The sequence below is a fragment of the Capra hircus genome, chromosome 5, assembly GCF_001704415.2.
Source record: "Capra hircus breed San Clemente chromosome 5, ASM170441v1, whole genome shotgun sequence".
Classification (NCBI taxonomy): Eukaryota; Metazoa; Chordata; class Mammalia; order Artiodactyla; family Bovidae; genus Capra; species Capra hircus.
In genome coordinates, this window is record NC_030812.1 from 113308450 (window position 1) to 113331440 (window position 22991).

The 22991-nt window shown below is 51.1% G+C and overlaps 1 protein-coding gene across 1 annotated transcript in view; it reads right to left on the reverse strand.

Moving 5' to 3' along the window:
• The window catches only part of EFCAB6 (EF-hand calcium binding domain 6), a 257461-nt gene that overhangs the window by 76624 nt on the left and 157846 nt on the right, over positions 1-22991 (reverse strand). The window contains exons 18-20 of the mRNA XM_013964311.2: positions 18590-18704; positions 16194-16327; positions 11037-11272 (exon numbers count right to left, since the gene is read on the reverse strand). Of these exons, the coding sequence (XP_013819765.2) occupies positions 11037-11272; positions 16194-16327; positions 18590-18704 (485 nt within the window). The remainder of the gene's footprint in view (positions 1-11036; positions 11273-16193; positions 16328-18589; positions 18705-22991) is intronic.

A 22991-nucleotide genomic window follows, 5' to 3' on the forward strand; every position in this document is an offset into this window, starting at 1 on the left:
TGGTGAATCACATAGACTCTGACTCCCCGTGGACTGGCAGACAAGAGTTCTTGCCCCCGCTCAGCGGGCAGGTGCAGAGGACCGGCAGCGGCTGGGCGGAGTCTTCCCCCTCCTCCTGCTGACATGGACCACATGAGGCTGGGCCCACTTTCATTCCTCTTCTGGCAGATGCCAGCTTGTGGGGTACACAGGTGAACTGTGGCTTCTACACTGCCAAGCCGGGGAGTCTCTATACTAACACATGGCACTGTTAACCGTCTCTCCCCTTCTCATCCCCTTCGTGACGCTGCTCTTTAAATCACAGCGTGTGTTGGAACTCCTACCACCTGGCGAACATGTGCCCCCAGGGAGTGCGTCTCCCTCTCCACCTGCCCCCCACTCCTCCTCCCTCCTTCCCCCCAGACCTCATCTAGCCGTCTGAAAAGCCGTCCCTGTTCCTGCCCCCGGCCACCGCCTGCTGCTGTTCATCCACACCTCTGTGTCACTGGCACGGCAACCTCACCTGCTTCCCTGTTCCATCTCTCTCCAACTGCCTACCGGACTTCACAGAATCATGGAATTTCAAGGACGGGAAGGGATCCAAAGATCAGCCAGTCTAGTCCTCTATTGCTACTTCATTTTTGTTGCTGTTCAATCACTGACCCTTTGCGACTCCATGGACTGCAGCACACCAGGCTCCTCTGTCCTCCAATATCTCCCAGAGTCTGTTCAAACTCATGTCCATTGAGTCAGTGATACTATCGAAACACCTCATCCTCTTCCGCCCCCTTCTCCTCCTGCCTTCAAACCTTCCCAGCGTTCAGGGTCTTTTCCAATGAGTCTGCTCTTCACATCAGGGGGCCAAAGTACTGGAGCTTCAGCTTCAGCATCAGTTCTTCCAGTGAATATTCAGGGCTGAGTTCCTTTAGGATTAACTCTTTGATTTCCTTGCAATGCTACTTTACCACTAAGGTTTTGGAAGGTTGGGTGGATTATGTTGCATTTTCACAACTGTTGCTTGAAGGACTGTAGGTCCTAATGACACATAGTCCCCTGCGTCACCATTAGACTTCACCTGACCCCAAAGGGCTCACCTGGACTTCCCCCAAAAAGGATGGAGGTCCTGAGAGGCCTGTTCCATCTCTGCAAAGTCAACTCACTACCAAAATGATCCCACTGTCTAAACAGACATCCAAAACACCCTCATTTCTTTATTGGGCTATGAGGCTTGATTATTTTTCTTAGTGACTCATGCTCAAACCCGGGACTCCAACTGATTTCCCATTCATTTCTTCTCTGTTCCATTTTATATCTTTGTCTCCTCTGGAGAGATTGGAAGTTTTTCCATGGCCTTTTCCTCTCCTACGGCCTGCCCTTTTAGACCTTGACAGCTAGATCTAGCCTTCCTATCAGCCAGCCCACCAGTCACGAACTCCTCCCACCTGCTGCCCTGGGTCCTACGAACACAGTGACAAGCAAGGCAGACAGAACCCACGTCCACAAGGCGCTCCCGCTCTGATGGCGGGAACGTGTAGCAGACACTTGGAAACATAAGTGAATCAGGTAACTTCAGATACTGAATGTGACTGAGAATGAGGGGCTAGCGTGGGGTTGGGGGCACTTCAGCCAAGAAGGCCAGAGAGCGGCTCCCTGAGGCCTGAGTGATGAGAAGGTGCGGTGCAATCCTGGGGAACAACATTCCAGCCAGGGCCAGGGTCCTGAGATGTCCCAGGGAGAATGGAGCAGGCATGTCTACTTCACCCTTTCTCTCCCACTGAGTACAACTCTGGACAGAATACAGAAAGTAATTCTCTTGAGGACACCCAAAAGTAAGTAATAGGATACTGGTGGTGGGGGAGGGGATCAAAACTCGAAGATCGACTTATATGGTGTATAAGTTGGGGTTTTTTTCCCTCCTTATTTCCAGTTTAAGGGCTGCTTAAAGACAGTTTTAATTGTGGAGTTGTGCATTGGATGTGGACAGAAAAAGCCTCAAGAGAGAGCCTGATTTTCTGACCAAAGAACTAGGAAGGCAAGCCCCTGAAGTGCAAAGGATATGAGGGAATCCTCCCCTTTCTTGCCACTTCTTACTGTTCCATTCCTGATCTGAGGCAAGACAAAGTGGAAGTCATTCAGTCGTGTCCGACTCTTTGCAATCCCATGGACTGTAGTCCATGGAATTCTCCAGGCCAGAGTACTGGAGTGGGGAGCCTTTCCCTTCTCCAGGGGATGTTCCAGACCCAGGGATTGAACCCAGGTCTCCCGCATTGCCGGCGGATTCTTTACCGGCTGAGACACAAGGGAAGCAAGCCCAGTTACAAAACCGCACTTCTACGCCAAGCAATGGTACTGGCCAAGTCAGTTCAGTTCAGTTCAGTCGCTCAGTCGTGTCCGACTCTTTGCGACCCCATGCATCGCAGCACGCCAGGCCTCCCTGTCCATCACCAACTCCCAGAGCTCACTCAGACTCACGTCCATCGAGTTAGTGATGCCATCCAGCCATCTCATCCTCTGTCGTCCCCTTCTCCTCCTGCCCCCAATCCCTCCCAGCATCAGAGTCTTTTCCAATGAATCAACTCGTCTCATGAGGTGGCCAAAGTACTGGAGTTTCAGCTTTAGCATCATTCCTTCCAAAGAAATCCCAGGGCTGATCTCCTTCAGAATGGACTGGTTGGATCTCCTTGCAGTCCAAGGGACTCTCAAGAGTCTTCTCCAACACCGCAGTTCAAAAGCATCAATTCTTCGGGGCTCAGCTTTATTCACAGTCCAACTCTCACATCCATACATGACCACAGGAAAAACCATAGCCTTGTCTAGACAGACCTTAACTGGCCAAGTGGTACCCCAAATTGAAATCCTTCTCTCGAACCAGAGGGGAAGGTGAAGGGGGTCTCTGTGCTCAAGGAGGACTGGAGAATCCACGTCATTATCCTTCTCCTTTTCTCTCTCGCCATGTTGCCCTGGAGGGGGACCCAGTCATGAGACGCACGAACAGCACAGAGAGACCAAAACCTAAGGGTTTCCAACCACAAGGCCAAAAAGCGGGTTGCTGACTGCTGGAGAGGGTGGGAGGAAAGCACAGAGGGGAGAGAGCTAGAGAAAGGGAAGCTCAGCCGCATGGAGGGAGCTCCAGGGGCACACGCTCTGATGTGTGCACACGTGAGACGAACCCAAAGCAGCCCGGTGAAAGCGTTGAGAAGCTACGTGCAGTCAGGACTGGCTCCTGGGAGCTGCCTTCATGGGCTGGCCTGATAGAGCTGCAACGGCCCTGGAAAATAGACTGACATTGAAACCACGGAGGGCAGGTCAGGACATGCACTCTGAAACTAACTGGACTGATTGCCTGCTTTGAAAATCAACCAACCACACACTGCCAAGGATTTTAACAGGAACAGAGGGTCACAATAGAACATTAAAGATGTCCACAATACAGTCCAGCATTACTCGGTATCTGAAGGACCAGGAAAATGCCAGCAGTTTTCAAGATAAAAGACAAACAAGCACCAACTCCAAGATGACCTAGATGTCGAAAATACCACATTTTAAAGCAGCTATTATAATCATGAGGTAAAGAGTACACATTCTTAAAATAAATGGAAAGACATAAGTTCAGAGCAAAGAAATAGCAGTTAAAAAAAAAAGAAACAAGTGGAAACTTTAGAACTGAAAAATACAACTGAAATAAAATGTTCACTGGATTGGCTCAAGGAAGATGACAGAGCTATCACTGATGGAGTCAGTGAACTTGAAAACAGATGACTAGAAATAATCTGATCTGATCAACAGAGGGGAAGAAAAGAACCTCTCCAGGGCCTAAGATACAGAGACCCGTGACACAAAAGCAGATCTAACACCCAGGTCCCCGGAGTGCTGAGAGGAGAACAGACGAAGGCTGGTACTGGAACAAGTTTAAAATTTCTGGAAGTAATAGCTGAAACCTGCTCAAATTTGGTGGAAAAACATAAATTTACAGATTCAGGAAGTTGAGCAAACCTCAAAAAAAGATAAACTCAAAGAAAATCACGCTCAAACACGCCACGTCCTCCTCCAGGGGATCTTCCCAACCCAGGGATCGAACCCGCGTCTCTTACGTCTCCTGCGTTGGCAGGTGGGTTCTTTACCACTAGCGCCACCTGGGAAGCCCTCATACTAAAACTGCTGACAACTAAAGATAAAGAAGAAATCCTGAAAGCAACCTAAGAACAATGGCACATATAGAGACGGGTTCCCCGGCGGCTCAGTGGTGAAGACTCTGCCTGCGGTGCAGCAGACTCGGGTTTGATCCCTGGGTCGGGAAGATCCCCTGGAGAAGGAAATGGCGACCCACTCCAGTACTCTTGCTTAGGGAATCCCATGGACAGAGGAGTCTGGTGGGCTACAACCCGTGCGGTCACAAAAGAGTTGGACAGGACTTAGTGGCTAAACCACCACAGGGGGAAGACCATTTGAGTGACTGTAGATTTGTCCTCACAAACTGCAGGGGCCAAGAGATAATGGAACAACATTTTCCAAGTGCTTTAACAGAAGAATTGTCAACTTTTAATTTTATATTCAGGAAAAAAAAAACTGTTAGGAATGAAAGAACAATAACGGTATTATCAATGAAGGAAAACTGAGATTGGTCTCCAACAGACTTGCTAACGGAAATTCTTCAGGGGAAGGAAATGGCAGAAGAGAGAAAACTGGAACTTCAGAAAGAAAAGAAGAGAAGCAGAAATGGCGAATATAACCATACATTTTTCTCAGAGATTTGAAATACATGAAGCATAAATGGATTAAAAACGGAGGGAGAAATAGATGCAAAATCGTTGTTGGAGACATCAGCACGCCCCTCTTGGTAACTGGTGGAACTAATAGAAACTAAGCAAGACTCTGAACACTATAACCACCTTGATCTAATTGACATCTACAGAGCACCCCGCCCAGCAGCTGCCAAATACACACTATTTGCAAGTATACATGGGATAAAGAGTCTGCCTCAGTGCAGGAGACCTGGGTTCCATGCCTGGGTTGGGAAGGTCCCCTGGAGGAGGGCATGGCAACCCACTCTAGTATTCTTGCCTGGAGAATCCCCATGGAAGAGGAGCCTGGCGGGCTACAGTCTTAAGGGGTCGCAAAGAGTCAGACATGACTGAGCGACTAAGCACAGCACATTCACCAAGATAGACCATTTCTAGGGTTATAAAATGAACCTTAACAAGTTTAAAATAATTAAAATCATACAAAGTGCACTATCTAAACTTAACAGAATTAGATTAGAAATCAATAACAAACAGCTGGAAACCATGGAAATATTTTGAAGAAAAAACATCCTTCTAAATAATCCATGGTTTCAATAAACAGTCTAAAGGGAAATTAGAAAATATTTTGAACTGAGTGAAAATAAAAACTACAACTTGTCCAAATTTGTGAAATGCAGCTCAATCAATGCCTATGAGAAAACTGACAGCATTAAGAAATAATTCAAATAAAAATCTGAGCTTTCAGCTTAAGAAAATAAAAATGCAGGACAAACTCCAGTTGACCTTTGCCCCACACAGGTTTGGACTGCACAAGTCAACTTATATGCCAATCTTTTCAATTAATACATTGGAAAATGTTGGGGGATTTGTGATAATATGAAAAAACTCACAGATGAGCCACACAGCCTAGAAATATTGAAAAAAATTAAGAGAAAGGTCTGTCATAAATGCATAAAATATTTGTAGACACTAGTCTATCCTTACATAGACATAAGGTGATATTTAATATATAAGTAATGCCTTAATTTTCTTCCTGATTTATAACTTTACTTTCAAAGAATTACATGACCAGGCAGTATGTCTCTCCCTCTCTTGCCCCCTCTCTCTCTCAGATTGGAGAGACCGAGTATCAGTCTACTATCACAGGTAAGGGGTTTTTTTTAGAGTAACAATGGCTCCAATACTGCATTTCGAATGTGACTGCAACATTGTATGCCATGGCTTTGCAGGTGGCTCAGTAGTTAAGAATCTGCCTGCCAGTGCAAGAGATACAGGAGACATGAATTTGATCCCCAGGTTGGGGAGATCCCCTGGAGGAGGAAATGGCAACCCAGTCCAGCAGTCTTGGTTGGAAAATTCCGTGGGCAGAGGAGCTGGGTGGGCTGAAGTCTCTGGGGTGGCAAGAGTGGGGCGTGACCGAGCAGCATGCACAGAGGCACTGTATGCCATACAGATTTTACAATGACTAATCCATTGCCGTGTAGGCTAGGCCACCAGGTAGCGACTGTATCGGTTGCACTGAGCTCCTTTAAAGAAGTCATGTCCGCGCATGAACTGTTATACCTCTAAGTGGATATGGACTTCTCTCTCACATCATCTTTCCGTCTTTGAGGAGGAGAGCCGCACACCAGCATGGGTGCCACCCCCAGTGCTCTGCATCATAGGAGACAACACAGACATGGGTGCTGACGGACGACTCATCTCCTAACAGACAACAGGAACTTGCAGTACTGAGAAGCGCTGCGCTGTAAATGCATCTTCTCTCCCTTATGGGTCGATCCCTGGGTTGGGAAGATCCCCTGGAGAAGGGAAAGGATACCCACTCCAGTACTCTGGCCTGGAGAATTCCATGGACTGTATAGTCCATGGGGTCATAAAGAGTGGGATACCACTGAGCGACTCACTCACTCACTCACTCACTCATGATTTTCTTAACAATGTTAACTTTTCTCTAGCTTGCTTTATTATAAGAATACAGTATATAATACATATATAATCTGTGTGTTAATTAACTTTGTTATTTGTGAGTTGTCTAGTCAGCAGTCATCTATTAGTAGCTAAGTTTGGGGGAGTCAAAAGCTCTACACAGATTTTTGACTGTGGGGGTGGATCAGCTCCTGTGACCCCTGTGTTGTTCAAGGATCAACTGCATACTTAAAGCAAGAAGGAAGAGAAACTATTAAAGAAGAGAAATCAATGAAATTGAACAGAAAAACAACCGAGAAAAATGAAGGAAACATAAGGCTTGCTCTTTGAAAATATCAATAAAATTAATAAAACCTTCAGCTAAATGGGTCAACGAAAAAGGAGAGAAGACATCAACTACCAATATCAAAAAATGAAAACAGGGATATCACTAAAGACCCCACAGCTATTGAAAGAGCAGTAAGGAAATACTGTGACCAACTTTATTCTCATGAATTCAACAGGCTAAACAAAATGGACCAATATTTTAAAAGACACAAATTATTAAAGCTCAGTCAAGAAGGAATAGAAACCTTAAGTGATCCTGTAACTATTAAAGTAATCAGATTTACAGCTAAAATTCTTCTGAAAAGGAAACTCCAGGACTGAATGATTTCATAGCTGAATTCCATCAAATATTTAAAGAATAAATAGCAAGTCTGTATGATCCAGAAAATAGAAAGTGGCATTCATGACTTTTATTCTTTCTTAGAGATCTTCCAAAGAAACACAAAAAGGGCATTTATTTTCTTTATGAAATAAAACTCCTTTTATCTTGCAATTACCACATGCGTCCACTAAGCCCTCTTAGAAGAGGACAGATCACGGGGTCTTAGTGAGCTTGATTTAATGATCCTAGATCTATTTCATTATTTTAGGAAACATTCAATTGTTTTTCATTCATTGTCTCCAGTTCTGCTAAAAAGAAAAAGGAGACTAAATAATAACAGGAAAACAAACGAAAATAGAGTCTCCTGGTGGCAGGATGATATCACATTGAAATAGATCCCCTGATTACATCGCCCCTCGGTTTTCTGATTGCACTGCCCTGAGTGTAACAGTGTCTTTCAGAAAGGGACAAAAGACGCCAGGGACCCCATCCTGCTCTTTCGTTAGCTTTCACTGAACACAGTTGAGAACTGAGAATTCTTACTTCATGCCCAGATGGCAAAGGGAAGAAAACTGAGATCGCAAGATGTTTCACAACGATTAGAAGAACCAGAAGGTGATGGTGAACTGGATCATAGAAGCCAAACCTCCTGATGAGTGAGTGAGTGGTTCACATCCAAGAACAGCAAGGAAATTCCTCAGGAAGGACTGGATCATGCAATGCGTTGTGACGAGAAGCTGGCCGTCTAATTTTGCTAAGAGGACACTGACAGCATCCTTTCATCTTTGATGATGTACACGCACCGGAAGGAACGTGATGTGGGTTGTCAGCAGATAAATGGACAAGGCCCGTGTGCTTTAAACAAGGGAACAGACGATGTAAATGAATCAGGTCATTGGGCTAATCACTCTAACTGGTGTTTACACATCTAAAGACGAAAATGCTGTGCAGTTATGAAGCAAACAAGATGGTCTTCCTGTCTTCAACAAAGTTATGAACCTTCAAAGTTTTCAAAAGTATTGCACTTTGATGATGCAGGTGGAAAGTAAAGGCCCAGAACACAGAGGGGTCCAAGTGAGAGGGCGGGATGGCTTCCAAAAAGGGAAGGCAGCCAGGTTTGGCTAGTGGAGAACAGTGAGACTGGGGGGTGAAAGAGACCAACTCTCCACACAGAGGAGGTGGCCCCTCCCCACAGGCACCCTGAGTTCCAATCTCTGTCCACTGCCCATCACCTGGGTCCTTCTGGACCAGTCAGAAACTCTCCTCGAGACCCCAATTCCTTCATCTGCAAACTCAGGTAGCAATGCCTCCTTGAAGGGTTGTAGGGTATGAAAAGATACATCTTCACAAAGCACAGGTTCAGGCTCCGGCCGTGGGAAGGCTTGGCTTTCTAAAGGAGCATCTTGGTTGGGTCTCAGAGCTCGGACTACACCAGACCTTTGAGGCCCAAGCTGGTCTTCCTGGATCCAGCCTCTGCATCCACCCTCTACTCTGTGGCTGCTGAAGGATGTCTGCATGCCACAACACGCCCTCCGACACGCCACGGCAGAGGATCCTCTCTGGCCTGCTGACCAAGCCTGACACTCAAGCCCCTTCTCACCAGGCCCTCCTGCAACTTCAGGCCTCCTCGCCCACTGTGCATGCCACTCTGTGCCTGCACGCCCTGCCCAGTCCTGAGTAGGCTCTGCGCTCCCTCCTCTGCGGTTCTGCAAATGCTGCGCCCTGGCTCTGGACCACAGTCTGGTAACTCGCACTGGACAAACTCCTCCTCACATCTCAAGATCTAACTGAAATGTCCTACTTTTCCTGTTCACCTCAAGCAGGCTTGGTCTCTCCCCTTCCTGGAGCAATTCAGATATCCTTGTATTCCTGTGATTTTGTACTTGTCCCAGTTCAGCCCCGGAGAAGGCGATGGCCCCCCACTCCAGTACTCTTGCCTGGAAAATCCCATGGATGGAGGAGGCTGGTAGGCTGCAGTCCATGGGGTCGTGTCCGAAGAGTCAAGACACGACTGAGCAACTTCACTTTCACTTTTCACTTTCATGCATTGGAGAAGGAAATGGCAACCCACTCCAGTGTTCTTGCCTGGAGAATCCCAGGGATGGGGGAGCCTGGTGGGCTGCCGTCTCTGGGGTCACACAGAGTCGGACACGACTGAAGCGACTTAGCAGCAGCAGCAGCAGTTCAGCCCCAAGTCCCTCAAGGAGAGTGTTCATCTTATCCACCTTTGCACCACCGAGCCCTGGGGTGATGCCCAGCTCACAGCAGACCCTCGGTAAACGTGGGATGGATGAACAAATAACACAACTAAGATGGCCGAATCACGAGGATGGGAAGACTGCACTTTGTGGTTGAAATCTTCCATATCCGTTCTGCATACATTCTCCAGAAAATTCTTTCTGAAGGATATTTTCTTGCTTTGTTTGAATTTTAAGCAATCAAGTCTCATATTAAAGCTCCTCACAACTGGAGCAATTGGAAGCAGGTGTCCAACTCATGTGTTCTATGATCGCTTCACTTAGAAAGAGACTACAGTGGTTTTCTTCCTTGCTAGCTTTTTAGGTAGAGACAAAATAAAACCAGCAAGTTCAGAGGGGAAAATTAAAGGGCAAGGTCAGTGGCCTCTGCAGCCTGCACAAGTGGCACAGAGTCTGCCCGGGGGCAGGGGCTTCTCGGGGCTCCCCTCCTGGGGAATGCCCTTGTCTGGGGGTAGGCACTTGTCTGCAGCCCCTGGGGGCTGGAGGTGCCTTAAGGGCAGAAGGGCCCAGGGATGATGTCACTACTGAGCTGAATCACTGAGTACCAAGGGCAGCCCTGAGCTAGCAAAGGGGAGGGTAAGATTTCAAAAAATATTGATATTGTCCTTGTAATAATTGGTAAGGGAGCGGCTGAATGTCTCCTTCATCCATGCCTGTCAGCAGATCTCAGTGGGGGAGGCGACTGTGACAGGTCCCAGGTAAGATGGGAGGCCCGTCACTACTTCAAGGAGCAGATGCCTTTACTGAGCGAAGCCAAGGAGACGAACAAGTCACGGCCTCAGCTGGACACACAGATTCTCCTACTGTGAGGGAGGCTAGCGTGGGGTGAACAGGGGTGAGGGGTGGGGAGTTCTGCCTGACAAACGGCTGGAAGGGGTCCTTGCATCTCCCAGAGCGGCTGGCGCCGCTGACCCCAGGGTTTTAAAGAGACAAATATACAAGTACATGGGTGGATTTATGTGCATGGAAAAAAGACAGAGAGGACACTCGGTTTCCACCAATCACAAGGTGCTGTGTGGTTCCCCAGGCCAGGCTTACTGCCCAAGCTAAGGGCTCAGGCCTGGGGGAGTCCACGTGTTCTCCTGACAAGCACCCAGCTCCACCCTCTACATGCGGTGCTCCCAGAGGTCTTGGAAGGCTGAGCGACATGCGTATCTACCTGGCCCTGGGTTCATAACAACGAGAACATACAAGTACGCGTGTATATTTACGTGTAAATTAACCAGACTGGGATGACGCACAGTGAAGTACAGAAAAAAAAAAAAAAGAAAAACGATGCTCACGGGTGCTCAGATCAAGTGTATCTTCTCACCTGTCTCTGCATTTTCTAGTCTTTCTGCACTGAGCGTGAGATCCTGAGAGTGGCTTTTCTTGAACTAAGGAAATGACAGAGTGAGCAGATCGGGACGGCAGCCGCCCCGCCCTCAGCCCCGGCCCTTGGCACCGTGCCTGCATGGACACCGCCCCGCGCTGGCCTCTTACCTGAGCAGTCTCTGGGGCGCGTCGTCATCTGTACAGAACGACCTCTTCTCGCACAGGCTGCGGAACTCCCGGAAGTTTAGTGTGACGCTGAGCCTCAGGCCGAGGAGGCCCAGGAGGCGCTCGAACTCCTCGTCCTTCAGGTTGAAGAGCAGGTGCTGCAGCAGGCGGTGGAGGTCGTACATGGTGAGGATGCCATCCCTGTCAGTGTCCATCTTAAAGAAGGCGGCGTATGGGTCCTGGAGCCGGGACACAGCGTCACAGCCCGGCCCCCGAAACCTGGAGCCGACCCCACTCCCGCCCTGCGCTGTGGACTCATCCCCAACAAGAGGGCAGGGCTGTGCTTCCGCTGCGGCTTTTCCTGGAGATTTCCCTGCTCTGGGAGTCCCCTTGCCACGGCTTGCTTTCCCAGGGCAACGGTGAACTCTGTCCTCAGGCACTCTCTCAGTGCTCAGAGTTCAGGGAAGGGCCTGGAGTGGCTTTTCTTTCCCTCCTGCCCCTCTGGCTTCTGCCAGTGGTACTTCCAAAATCGGAAGTGAAGACCGAGTATGCTGGAGCTCTCCAGAACATATAAAAATCTGATCCTTGATGTTTTCATACGGCTTTTGGAAATGGCAACGCCTTTCAAAAAGGCAGCTGCTGTCTACAGGAGAACTGGCACTGAGCTAACTCCGCCAAGGAACTGCCCGGAGGATGGGCACCTTTGATGCCTGGACTGAAATGAAGGCCCCGCCTGCCCTCCTGAGCCCCGCCTCTGCGTCTGCAGGTCGCACTGCGGTGACTTCCACTTTGCAGGTGAGGGAACAGAGGCCGGCAGGGAACCTGAGGCTACAGTCAGGCTGCAGGGCTCGGGGCACATCCAGGGGGCCAGGCTGCTCAGTTTCCAAGCCCGGCTCTGCCCGGTACTAGCAGAGTGACCGAGGAAAGAGACTGAACCTCGCCAGGCTTCTCACCCATCACAGAGGAGGACAGAGTCCCTGCCTACGGGGTCATCGTGAGGACTGACTATGCCAAGCAGGCGAAGTGCTTAGGAGCGGATGGGTAGGTTCCGTTAGGGTCTAAAACGCTGTTTGTTACTATTACTGTTGCCAGAGGTTGGACAGCGAGTGCCCGGCAGTGGGATCTGAATCGGGTCCATCTGGGCCAACACTCCCGCTCCCCCGACTCGGGCTTCCTGGGTCTCGGGCTTGGAGCACAGCCGCTGTGGCTGTTGTCCCCACCCCTGGCCCCACCAGCACCTCACACGGCCCCACCCGGGGTCTCTCCAGCCACTCTGGGGGCCCTGCCTGCACCTCCATATCCTAGGACCCTCCACAGAGGTCATATAAAGCAAGACCTGCTTCGACTCAGTTGGAGTTTTGTGGAAGACCTACTTGTATTCACTCACTTGTTCACTCACCAAAGTGTGCAATCACTTCACCAATGTGTGCAATCGTTACGTTAAATACGGTGGGAGCCGACATGAAGGGTTGCCCATGCCCCTCAGAGGTGCCACCATCCAGCAGCCTCATCTGCAGGGGCACCACCCACTGGGACCACGGGCCTGTCTCTGCCACGACTCCCTCCGCCTCGCAGCTCCCAGCCCTCCCACAGCAGCCAAATGCACATCTCCAAAGGCTTTGCAGCATCTCCCCTTGGACGTCAGAATGCTGCTGCTGCTAAGTCGCTTCAGTCGTGTCCAACTCTGTGTCACCCCATAGATGGCAGCCCACCAGGCTCCCCCGTCCCTGGGATTCTCCAGGCAAGAACACTTGAGTGGGTTGCCATTTCCTTCTTCAATGAATGAAAGTGAAAAGTGAAAGGGAAGTCGCTCAGTAGTGTCTGACTCTTCGCAACCCCATAGACTACAGCCTACCAAGGCTCCTCCATCCATGGGATTTTCCAGGCAAGAGTACTGAAGTGGGTTGCCATTGCCTTCTCCGGGATGTCAGAATGAGCAAGGTCCAAATCAAACTCCCGGCCTCCAGCTCATCCTCTGGGGCCTTCCAGCTCAAGAAGTGGCAGCGCCTTCTTTCAGCAGCTCAGGCCACATCCGGGGAAAGCAGCAGAAATGTGCAAGGACACAAGAAGAGGAAGGGTGCTGGCCAGAGCACAACCCAGGGTTGGGGTGAGGCGGTGTCGAGATGGGTCATAAAGGGGCTGCAGCCAATCAGGCAGGACCCCGGCTCATTCTGAGAGACAGGGGCCACCCTGAGCAGAGCAATGTGTGGAGACCACTCTGCAGGGTCAGGCATTCAAGACAAATGGTGAAGCGAAAAACACAGTGGCTGAAGCATACGTATAGAAGATCCTATTTCTGTGTGGTGCAGGGGAGATGGGGGCTTGGTCCTGTTTCCTTTTTTTAAAACGTACCTGAATCCACAGACACGTGCCTGAACCTGCACAGACCCTGTCTAGAGGGTGAGGTTGAAGGTGAGCCCACAAGGGCCATGGGAACCTGTGCCCAGGTCATGACTCCAGGTCACCAAGGGGGTCTTGGTGTCTGCTTTCCTCACCATAGTCAGGGAGGGGAGATGCCCCCTGTTTGCTAAAATGAATTATTTCCTTCCACTGTTCGTGGTCTTTGGCCTGGCCTGGGAGGGTGAGGCCACCTTGCTCAGCCTTGCTGCTGTCTGTGGACGCACCTGTGCTGAGATCCACTCATCTGGCTACAGATCACTAAGCAAATAGCAGCAGCAGGACTAACAGCATTTGCAACTAATTCAGGATAGATTTTTCATTATTGATGGAGAGACAGAGTCAAGAATTCCTCACAAATAGGAACTCAAGAAAGGAAATAAAGTGACTGGACCTTCCCAGTCAACCACCAAAACACACTCTGTTCCATTTACATACACCCTGAGGGCAATGAGCCCCCACCAGGGTCCTGGATGTAAGCGACACCTGAGTCTGTATCATGCATACCCTGGCAGTTAGGGGTTTGCTTGTCTCACCCACTAGGTTAAAAGTTCCTTGCAGGATGGAGTGGGTGTTGGTGTACATTTATTAAATCAATCCGTTAGTTAATTATTTAAAATAGAGACCATCTTAGGAAACATAGGACATACGTGTGCTGTAACCAAGCTTCACTGATAAGAAATCCAGGAAGATGATGGTGCCAGCAGGGAGCTTGGCTTCTCTGTGGCCCCACTGGGAAAGATGAGTGACAGGAGACAGCATAGAGGGGCCAGAACAGGGGTCTGGGTTTTCATTGGTGGGGTAGCAGGTGATGGCCTCTCAGGGTCCAGCTGACCAGCACGAGGGACAGCTTGACCCGGTGCCTCGACTTCCCCCTCTGCCCTCTCTGCCTCCCGCCAGGCTCTCACTCTTCAGAGAAGCAGGCTGTCCACCCCACGAGGAACCCTGCCTGCCCCGTGCTCTTCTCGGTTGGGCACGTGGGATTGTCTGATGAGGACGAACCCTTCTCCCTGTCTGCTTATGACGGTCGTGTGTTTTCAAACCGAGAATCAGGATGCACGGTCTGACGGCTGGGCCATCAGTCAAAGTCAGAGCCACCCTGCAAATCCAAGCCAGACAATCACAAGTGTGTCTGCTGTAAAATGGGAGCTCGGTAATAACCAAAATGAACCTCCAATCGGCAATCCGTGCCGGGAAGATGTCTCAAGCACAGTAAACTGGCTGCCCTGCTCCTGGACTTGGCTCTACCCACAGGGCACGCCGCACCTCCCCTCCCCTGGACTCAACATTGTTTCGTCTGCTGAGGTGTTCGCACCTACACACTCGGGGGTCTCCGTGCCTCGGTGTCTCCATGTCCCAGGGTCTCCTCACCCTGGGGTCTCCTCACCCCGGGTTCTCCACGCCCCAGGGTCTCCTCACCCTGGGGTCTCCACAGCCCGGGTTCTCCACGCCCCAGGGTCTCCTCACCCTGGGGTCTCCACACCCCGGGTTCTCCACACCCCAGGGTCTCCTCACCCTGGGGTCTCCTCACCTGGGGTCTTCTTACCCTGGGGTCTCCTCACCCTGGGGTCTCCTCACCCCGGGTTCTCCACACCCCAGGGTCTCCTCACCCTGGGGTCTCCACACCCTGGGGTCTCCTCACCTGGGGTCTTCTCACCCTGGGGTCTCCTCACCCTGGGGTCTCCACACACTAGGCCTCTGCCCCATTTTGAAGCTAAATGGTAAGTTTATCAAACTGATCTTCTTTCCCACTTTAATGACCCTGTTTTACTTCTTTGTGGCTCAGCTGGTAAAGAATCTGCCTGCAATGCAGGAGACCTGGGTGCGATTCCTGGGTTGGGAAGATCCCCTGGAGAAGGGAACGGCTATCCACTCCAGTGTTCTGGCCTGGAGAATTCCATGGACTGTATAGTGTATGGGGTCGCAAAGAGTCGAACACTACTGACTACTTTCACTTTCACTTTACTTCTCAACACAAAAATAGTTGAGGCCATTCTGTCCCTGCCTCTGTGTTTGAATGGCTGCTATTTTCCCCGTCTTTTTCGTTACAACTTCTGCATGCAACCCATGCCTCGGTCACGCAGAGCTGGGAGCTTTCCCGAAAGCCCGTGGCCTGTCTGCCACCCGCCTTGAGTAAGCCCACTCTTCTATTTCTCGCTCCTTTCTTTGCCTGGCCAGCTCAGGCTAAGGGTTTAAGATTCCGTTAGGGGGTCACCTCCTCCAGGAAGCCCTCCTTAACAGTTGTTTTCCTTGTGCCCCCATAGACAGTACCAGTCCCTCTATGACAGCCAGTTGCAATGTGTCTGAGTTGTCTGTTGACCATCTGTCTGGGGCTGGACTGAGCTCCCTGAGCAGGGCTCCCAGTTTTCAGCCCCAGCTTTCAGCAGAGAATCCAGCTTATGGCATGAAAGTGCACAAAGCTTGTTTGGTGAGCGCAGGAAGGAGTGGATAGGATGGTCGAAAGGACCCTAAATTCGCTGTGACTCGGGACCCTTCCCACTCCTCCCTGTCTCATGAGGAGGGTCTCCTTACTTCTCCAATGTCTTTGAGGGGCAGAAGGCAGGCCTAGCAGAGTGTCAGCAAGGGAGGAGAGGGGATCGCAGAGTTAAGTCCCTTCCCCAGAAGCGGAGAAGGGGCAAGCCTGAGTCTAGGAAGGAGAGCTCTGGGGCTGCAGGGCTCATACCTGCTGTGGCTGAACAGTGAGGAGGACGGGGCGGGGGGCTGGGTCCAGATAAGACAGGCAGCAGGGAGGCCGTGATTTACCCGGAAGAATTCCTTCAGTCTCCGGGGGAACTGTCTCAGGCACTCTTCAGCAGTGACAAAGAAGCTGTCCACGTCACCTTTGGGAAGAGCTGGAGTCTGGGGTGGGGTCACTTCTGCCCCATTCATCTTAGGATCTGAAACAGCGAATCAGGAGGCTTCCGTTAGCGGTGGGTGCGCCTCTGTACTTCTATCTCAACGCTTAACTTCTTCAGTTCCCAGTCCTGCTAGAACTCTCGCCGGTACTATGACTTTGTGACGGAACATGGCGTGAACTCTGTTCTGATCTTAGAAGTGCACCTGTCACCACGAGAAGAGCTTGTCCTCAGACCATCAGGGCCACCCCCTCGCTTGGCACACTTCCGCGTCTGGCCCCTCCGTCCTTGCTCTAGGACAGGGACCACATCCTGCTTGTCTATCCCTTAGTTACCAGGGGCAGAGAAAGGGGATTCCTGCCCGTTCTGTTTCCTAGAATCAGGTCCTCAACGCAGGAACATGTAATTCAGTCACCGGACAGGTTCTGCCCACATCTGTGCTGGATGTTAGACTGAAGGCCTCCGGACACCTTCTGGCAAATCTTGGCCCTTTCCACGGTCCTACGAGGCAGAGTCTCTCCTTAAGCCTGGTTTATGCACAAGGAGACCTATTACTATGCCCATTCTACAGACGAGGACATAGGGGTCCAACTTCCCCGAGGTCACAGAGCTCACCCCAGGCCCGCCGGCTTCCAGAGCCCAGCCGGTTAATGACTGATGAGGCCGTCTCTCTCTTCCCTGAAACGGAGGAAGGAAGTGTAACCTCCACTTGAAAACCAGCCAAATTCCCTCAGGTTGCAATGACTTGAATGTGGCCTTCTCTAAAGCCAGGCTGCAGCCTCGGACTTGGTTTAGGACGCGACTCTCTACACATGCTGTAACCGCCTCCCTGATGTGGCCTGGGGGATGAATGGCAGGCAGGGCCTCCGGAACTCATGGGCAGCCTTTAGTTCAGCCTTGAACCTGGCCTCCACCTCGCCTGCACCGGGGTCTGGAGTGGCCTCCCCACCCCGGGTTTGCTACGCCCGGCGGATAACACCTCCCCCTGGTGCCTGATCCCCTCTGCCTTGCCCACCCCCACCCCCCATGGCCTGGAGCCTCCAGCTCCCCACCTCCAGCATCTGGCCATGTGTTGGAGGGACTGATGGGGGACAGAGGAGTGGGGGAGAGGGGAAAGAGAGGAAGCTGCAGGGCGAGGTGCCCACTCATGACAAGCCCCCTGCTCTGGAACCTCGGGAAGTCTCTGCTCACCCTAGGCCCCCGATTTACTTGCCTCGGTGATGGCTGCACCAGGGCATTGGAAGCACTCACTGAGATAAATGCGGGCTCCTTTCTCATCTTTTTATTGCCTCAAAAAGGTCAAAGCGTATAACCAAAGGAAGTGTCAAAATCCTAAAATTCCACAGCTTCTCGTGTTGTCTTTGGGGTAGGGGATTGCAGGACTTCTCTCCTTTAGGATCAGCAAATGAAATCTGGTGGGGGGTGCTGGATGGGACCTTCTTCTTTCCTGGCGGAGTCACAGCTGCCAGCTCCTCGAGCGAGACCCACTGCACTATCCAGTCATCGCTCAGAGCAGCCCCGGGGAAGGACAGCATAAAGCAAGTAGGGTGTGGGTTCTGTCCTGTCCAGTCTGCAGTGCTTTCATATAATCCGTGCACTCGTGGATATATACATCGGATTTCTGCAGCTTTTCTGGAGGGCTTATTTGTCCATCTAAACTTCAGTAACAGTGGAGACAAGGGAGGGGAGAGACAAGAGCTGAGAAGTGGGAGGCTGGGTGCTGGTCGTCCATCTGCCGGGAGTGTGGCTGGGAGAGCCGAACAGGGGCAAGGGGCAAATGGGAGGACCCGGGCGCTGAGCAGACTGCACTGTGGACCATGAGTCCCCTGACAACCCTGCGGGGAGGGGGGAGGGGAGGGACAAGGGCCGGCTGATCTGGGCCAAGTCACTGAATCTTTCAGAACCTCTGGGTCCAGGAAGGACATGATCCACACTGGTGCACAGGTGGCTCTGATGACCAATAACCAGCATCTACTTTTAGGAGGAAAACCTTAGAGGACACGAGGTGTGATTGGAGGAGCACAGGCTTGGGAGTCAATTTTAGAAACCATTTGTGCTCTTACTATTTGTAGAAGGCTCTGCCAGACAAAATTCGGCACTCACAGTGCAGCTGAGTGGGGGAAAAAAAAAAAAAAGGCTGAAACACAGATAGAATTAAACAAGAATGTCTGTTTCAGTCTTAGGACGCATGTGATTTCCACATCTCAGCGCACACTACTTCAACCCCAGCGGCCTTGGTGCCCCATGCGGAAAGACCCGTGGGGCCCCACGTGGGAGCCAGGTTGGTACTTGGCTGTTAGCTACCTTTGAATCCTGCTGCAAAATCAAGATAACTCATCCCTTCTTTCTTATATCCTAATTTTGTGGTCAACAGAGCGTACTGATCGTCATCCATGGGCATTCCATTAGCTTCTAGGACCTGACGAGGAAGACAAGTGAGGGGGAAAGGCTGTTAGGTGGTTTTGGGTCTTTGCTGGCTGAGCCCTCCAGCCCCGCGACGAGCTCATCACCATGGCCTCTGCGGGCCAGCCTGGCTGTTACTTGTCTGCTCCCACCCCCAGGTTCCCACGGGTGGGGCCGGGTGTCCTGGGGCTGGGGCCCTGGGCAAGGCTGGTTGGTTGAGCGAGAGAACAGAGGTGCAGGCGGGCTCCCAACCTGGCCCAACCTGGCTTTGGTCAACCTGGCATGCAGGCTGCAGGCATTGCTGCAAAGCTTGTCACTGGCTGTGCCGTCCAGGTGTCCAAATTCACATTTGCTGTGACGGCAGCAGCTTTCAAGTTTCAAAAGTTAGGTTTATATATATTCACATACACGCTAGGAAACACGAACAGAGTAGAGTAAAGCAGGGCGATTTGAGGAGGGAAAACTAGAATTTTGACCGGAGTTTCGTCAGTTTAAACGATAAGTTACTATGCTTTTTGTGGGGGATCCATGGACACCTGTTTTCCTCTCCTTGTGTGATCCACTCACTGAAAGTCATCCAGGATCCCTTCACTCCACCACACATAACCTACTGTTGACCTACGATCCCTGTTTTGTGTGTGCGGCAGGTGGGGGCTTGGGGGGCTGGCGACTGAGAAAACATACTTCCCTGAATTGCAGATGGAGGCAGGATCCCCTAGATGACTCTGCCCAGGAGGAACTGATGGTCTGGGCTGTTCCAGGGGCAGGTGACATTGGCAGCCCTTTGCCAAGAGCCAGTTAGTCAGCAACCGGGACACAGCTACCTGCCTGGAGGTGAGTGCCCCCAAAGGGGTGCTAGAAGTGGGACAGAAGACAGCACCCCTGACTCTTACGAAGTGTTCACAATTTAAATGAGAAGACATGACTTTCCTTCCAGAAAAGGACACTGAATCTTAATTCAAAATGTCTGTGCACCTAAGGACCAAAGATACCCAGGATGACCGGACTCCCCCAGGACAGACGCAGGAGGCTGCATGGAGACGGGCTAGAGTGAAGGCCCTGCCTGAGTGCTGCGGGGTGGGGCACACACAGACAAGCCACTGACATGGTGCTGGTCAGGGGCTGTGGCGGCACAGGAAGCCAGAGCAGGGAGAGGGCAGAGAAATGGTGGGGCCAGTGCTGCACAGATTGCACTCTGTGGAGGAAGCTGAATCGGGGGGAGGGAGCAGGAGGATGGGATGAGATAGAACCCACCATCACCATCACCATCATTACCACCATCACCACCATCACCACCATCACCATCACCACCATCACCATCACCACCATCACCATCAACATCACCATCATCACCACCATCACCACCATCACCATCAACATCACCATCACCACCATCACCATCAACATCACCATCACCACCATCACCATCAACATCACCATCATCACCACCATCATCACCATCACCACCATCATCATCACCACCATCACCATCAACATTACCACCATCACCATCACCATCACCATCATCACCATCACCACCATCACCATCAACATCACCATCAACATCACCACCATCACCATCAACATCACCATTAGCACCACCATCACCACCATCACCATCAACACCACCATCAGCACCACCATCACCACCATCACCATCAACATCACCACCATCACCATCATCACCACCATCACCATCAACATCACCATCATCATCACCACCATCACCATCAACATCACCATCAACATCACCATCATCACCACCATCACCACCATCACCATCAACATCACCACCATCACCATCATCACCACCATCACCATCAACATCACCACCATCACCATCAACATCACCACCATCACCATCAACATCACCACCATCACCATCATCACCACCATCACCATCAACATCACCATCAGCACCACCATCACCACCATCACCATCAACATCACCACCATCACCATCAGCACCATCAGCACCATCACCATCAACATCACCATCAGCACCACCATCACCACCATCACCATCATCACCACCATCACCATCAACACCATCATCACCACCATCACCACCCACATCATCATGATTTAGCAGTGCTTATCAGTAACTTCAGATATGCAGATGACACCACCCTTTCGGCAGAAATGGAAGAGGAGCCAAAGAGCCTCTTGATAAAGGTAAAAGAGAAGAGGGAAATCGCTGACTTAAAACTTAATGTTCAGAAAACTAAGATCGTGGCATCCGGTCCCATCACTTCATGGCAAATAGATGGGGAAACAGTGTCAGACTTTTATTTTCTTGGACTCCAAAATCACTGTAGACGGTGACTGCAGCCATGAAATTAAGACACTTGCTCCTTGGAAGAAAAGCTATGACAAACCTAGATGGAGCATTAAAAAGCAGAGACATTACTTTGCAAACAAAGGTCCATCTAGTCAAGGCTATGGTTTTTCCAGTAGTCATGTATGGATGGGAGAGTTGGACCATAAAGAAAGCTGAGCACTGAAGAATTGATGCTTTTGAACTGTGGTGTTGGAGAAGACTCTTGAGAGTCCCTTGGGCTGCAAGGAGATCGAACCAGTCAATCCTAAAGGAAATCAGTCCTGAATATTCATTGGAAGGACTGATGGTGAAGCTGAAGCTCCGATACTTTGGCCACCTCATGCGAAGAGTCAACTCATTGGAAAAAGACACTGATGCTGAGGAAGATGAAGGTAGGAGGAGAGGGGACAACAGAGGATGAGACAGTTGGATGGCATCACCAACTCAATGGACATGAGTCTGAGCAAGCTCTGGGAGATGATGAAGGACAAGGAAGCCTGGTGTGCTGCAGTCTATGGGGTTGCAAAGAGTCAGACATGACTGAGCGGCTGAACAACGATGCCTGTTACAAGCCAGGCATTGTCCTGAGGTCTCTACAGGTATTAACATCTCATTTAAGCTGTGAGAAAAGGACTCTTACTAATTCCATTTTAAAGATGCAGAAACTGAGGCTATGAGAGTTGCCCCAGACACATGATTAGGTAGGGACAAACCTGGGATCCAAACTCGTTCTTCTTAACCACTGATAAAAGCCACTGCTGGAAAAAGGTCACTGGCCTCCAGACAAAGAGAACAAGTGGAAGCAGATAAGAAATGACAGTAGGAAGTGGGGGAAGAGCCCCCTCACACGGATCCAAACAGACCAGTAGGCAAAGGCTAATCTGGGTCTCCGCAGACCACCTTGCGATGCCCTCAGGACACCAGAGAAGGGGGAAGCCGCCAGTGAGAGGGTACGAGGCCACCTGCCATTCTCCATGTCCCAGGAGGCCGCCAGGAGACAGGTCTTCCTCGGTTCCCAGGGTCTGACAGGCGGTGCCTTCCGCCCCAGCCCCCACAGGCTAGAGCCGTCAAACATAGAGCCACCTAGCAGCACCAAGGCACTCATAGCAGAAGGGCAGCCGCCGGCTCCTGCTCTGTGCTGCCCTTTCCGGCGCGTGGGCCAGGACCCGGGAGCGGGCCTCTCTGGCCATCTGTGTGAGTGATGAGCTGAATGTGATTGCGGCTCGCTGTGTTTGCACCTGCCCAGTTGGTCAGGCCCTGGCTGTGGCTGGGCTTGTCTCTGTGTTGAAGTAAACAGGCTGCAGGTCGGGCTTGGTGCAGAAATGGGAGCAGAGAGGAAGGAAGGGGGGATACAGGTGTTACAGTGTTGCCTGGGGGCTCGGCGGAGGCGGGGAGCAGTGCTGGATGCCCAGACTACCCCGAGGGCCCACCTGGGGGCTGGGCAGAGTGCGTGGCTGGGGACTCTGGCGGCGCTGCGCCATCTGCACATATACCCGCCCGCCCCACTCTGCGCAGGAGTCTGTCCCAGCTCGGGACAGGGTACGCGTTTAGACAGCCCACCCGTGGCTCTCGCACAGGCACCCAGGCAGCAGCAGCAGGGGCTCTGAAACGGAGAGGTCGGTGGCTTTCTTTGAAAAAAAAAAAAACAAAAAAAAAAACTTTATATTTTGAAAACAATTACACATGAATTATTCATTGCAAATTCCTCCTGCTCAGTCCTTTCATAAAAACATATGTAATGGATGGTAAGAAAATGTCTGTAGGCGAATGTTTCCACAGCCTGGAGGGGTGAGAAGCCCGGGGAGGCTGGGCGTGCCTTAGGCAGCCTGTCCTGAGGTTGTAGGCGTGCCATTCCCGACGGGCACAGAGTGCCACCGAACACGCAATGCCCAGGAGCGCAGGCCCCAGAGAGGCGCCAAGGTCTTCACCGACATGAGCATCTCTCAAGCCTCTCCTTGCGCCACTCACTCCTGGGATGAATAG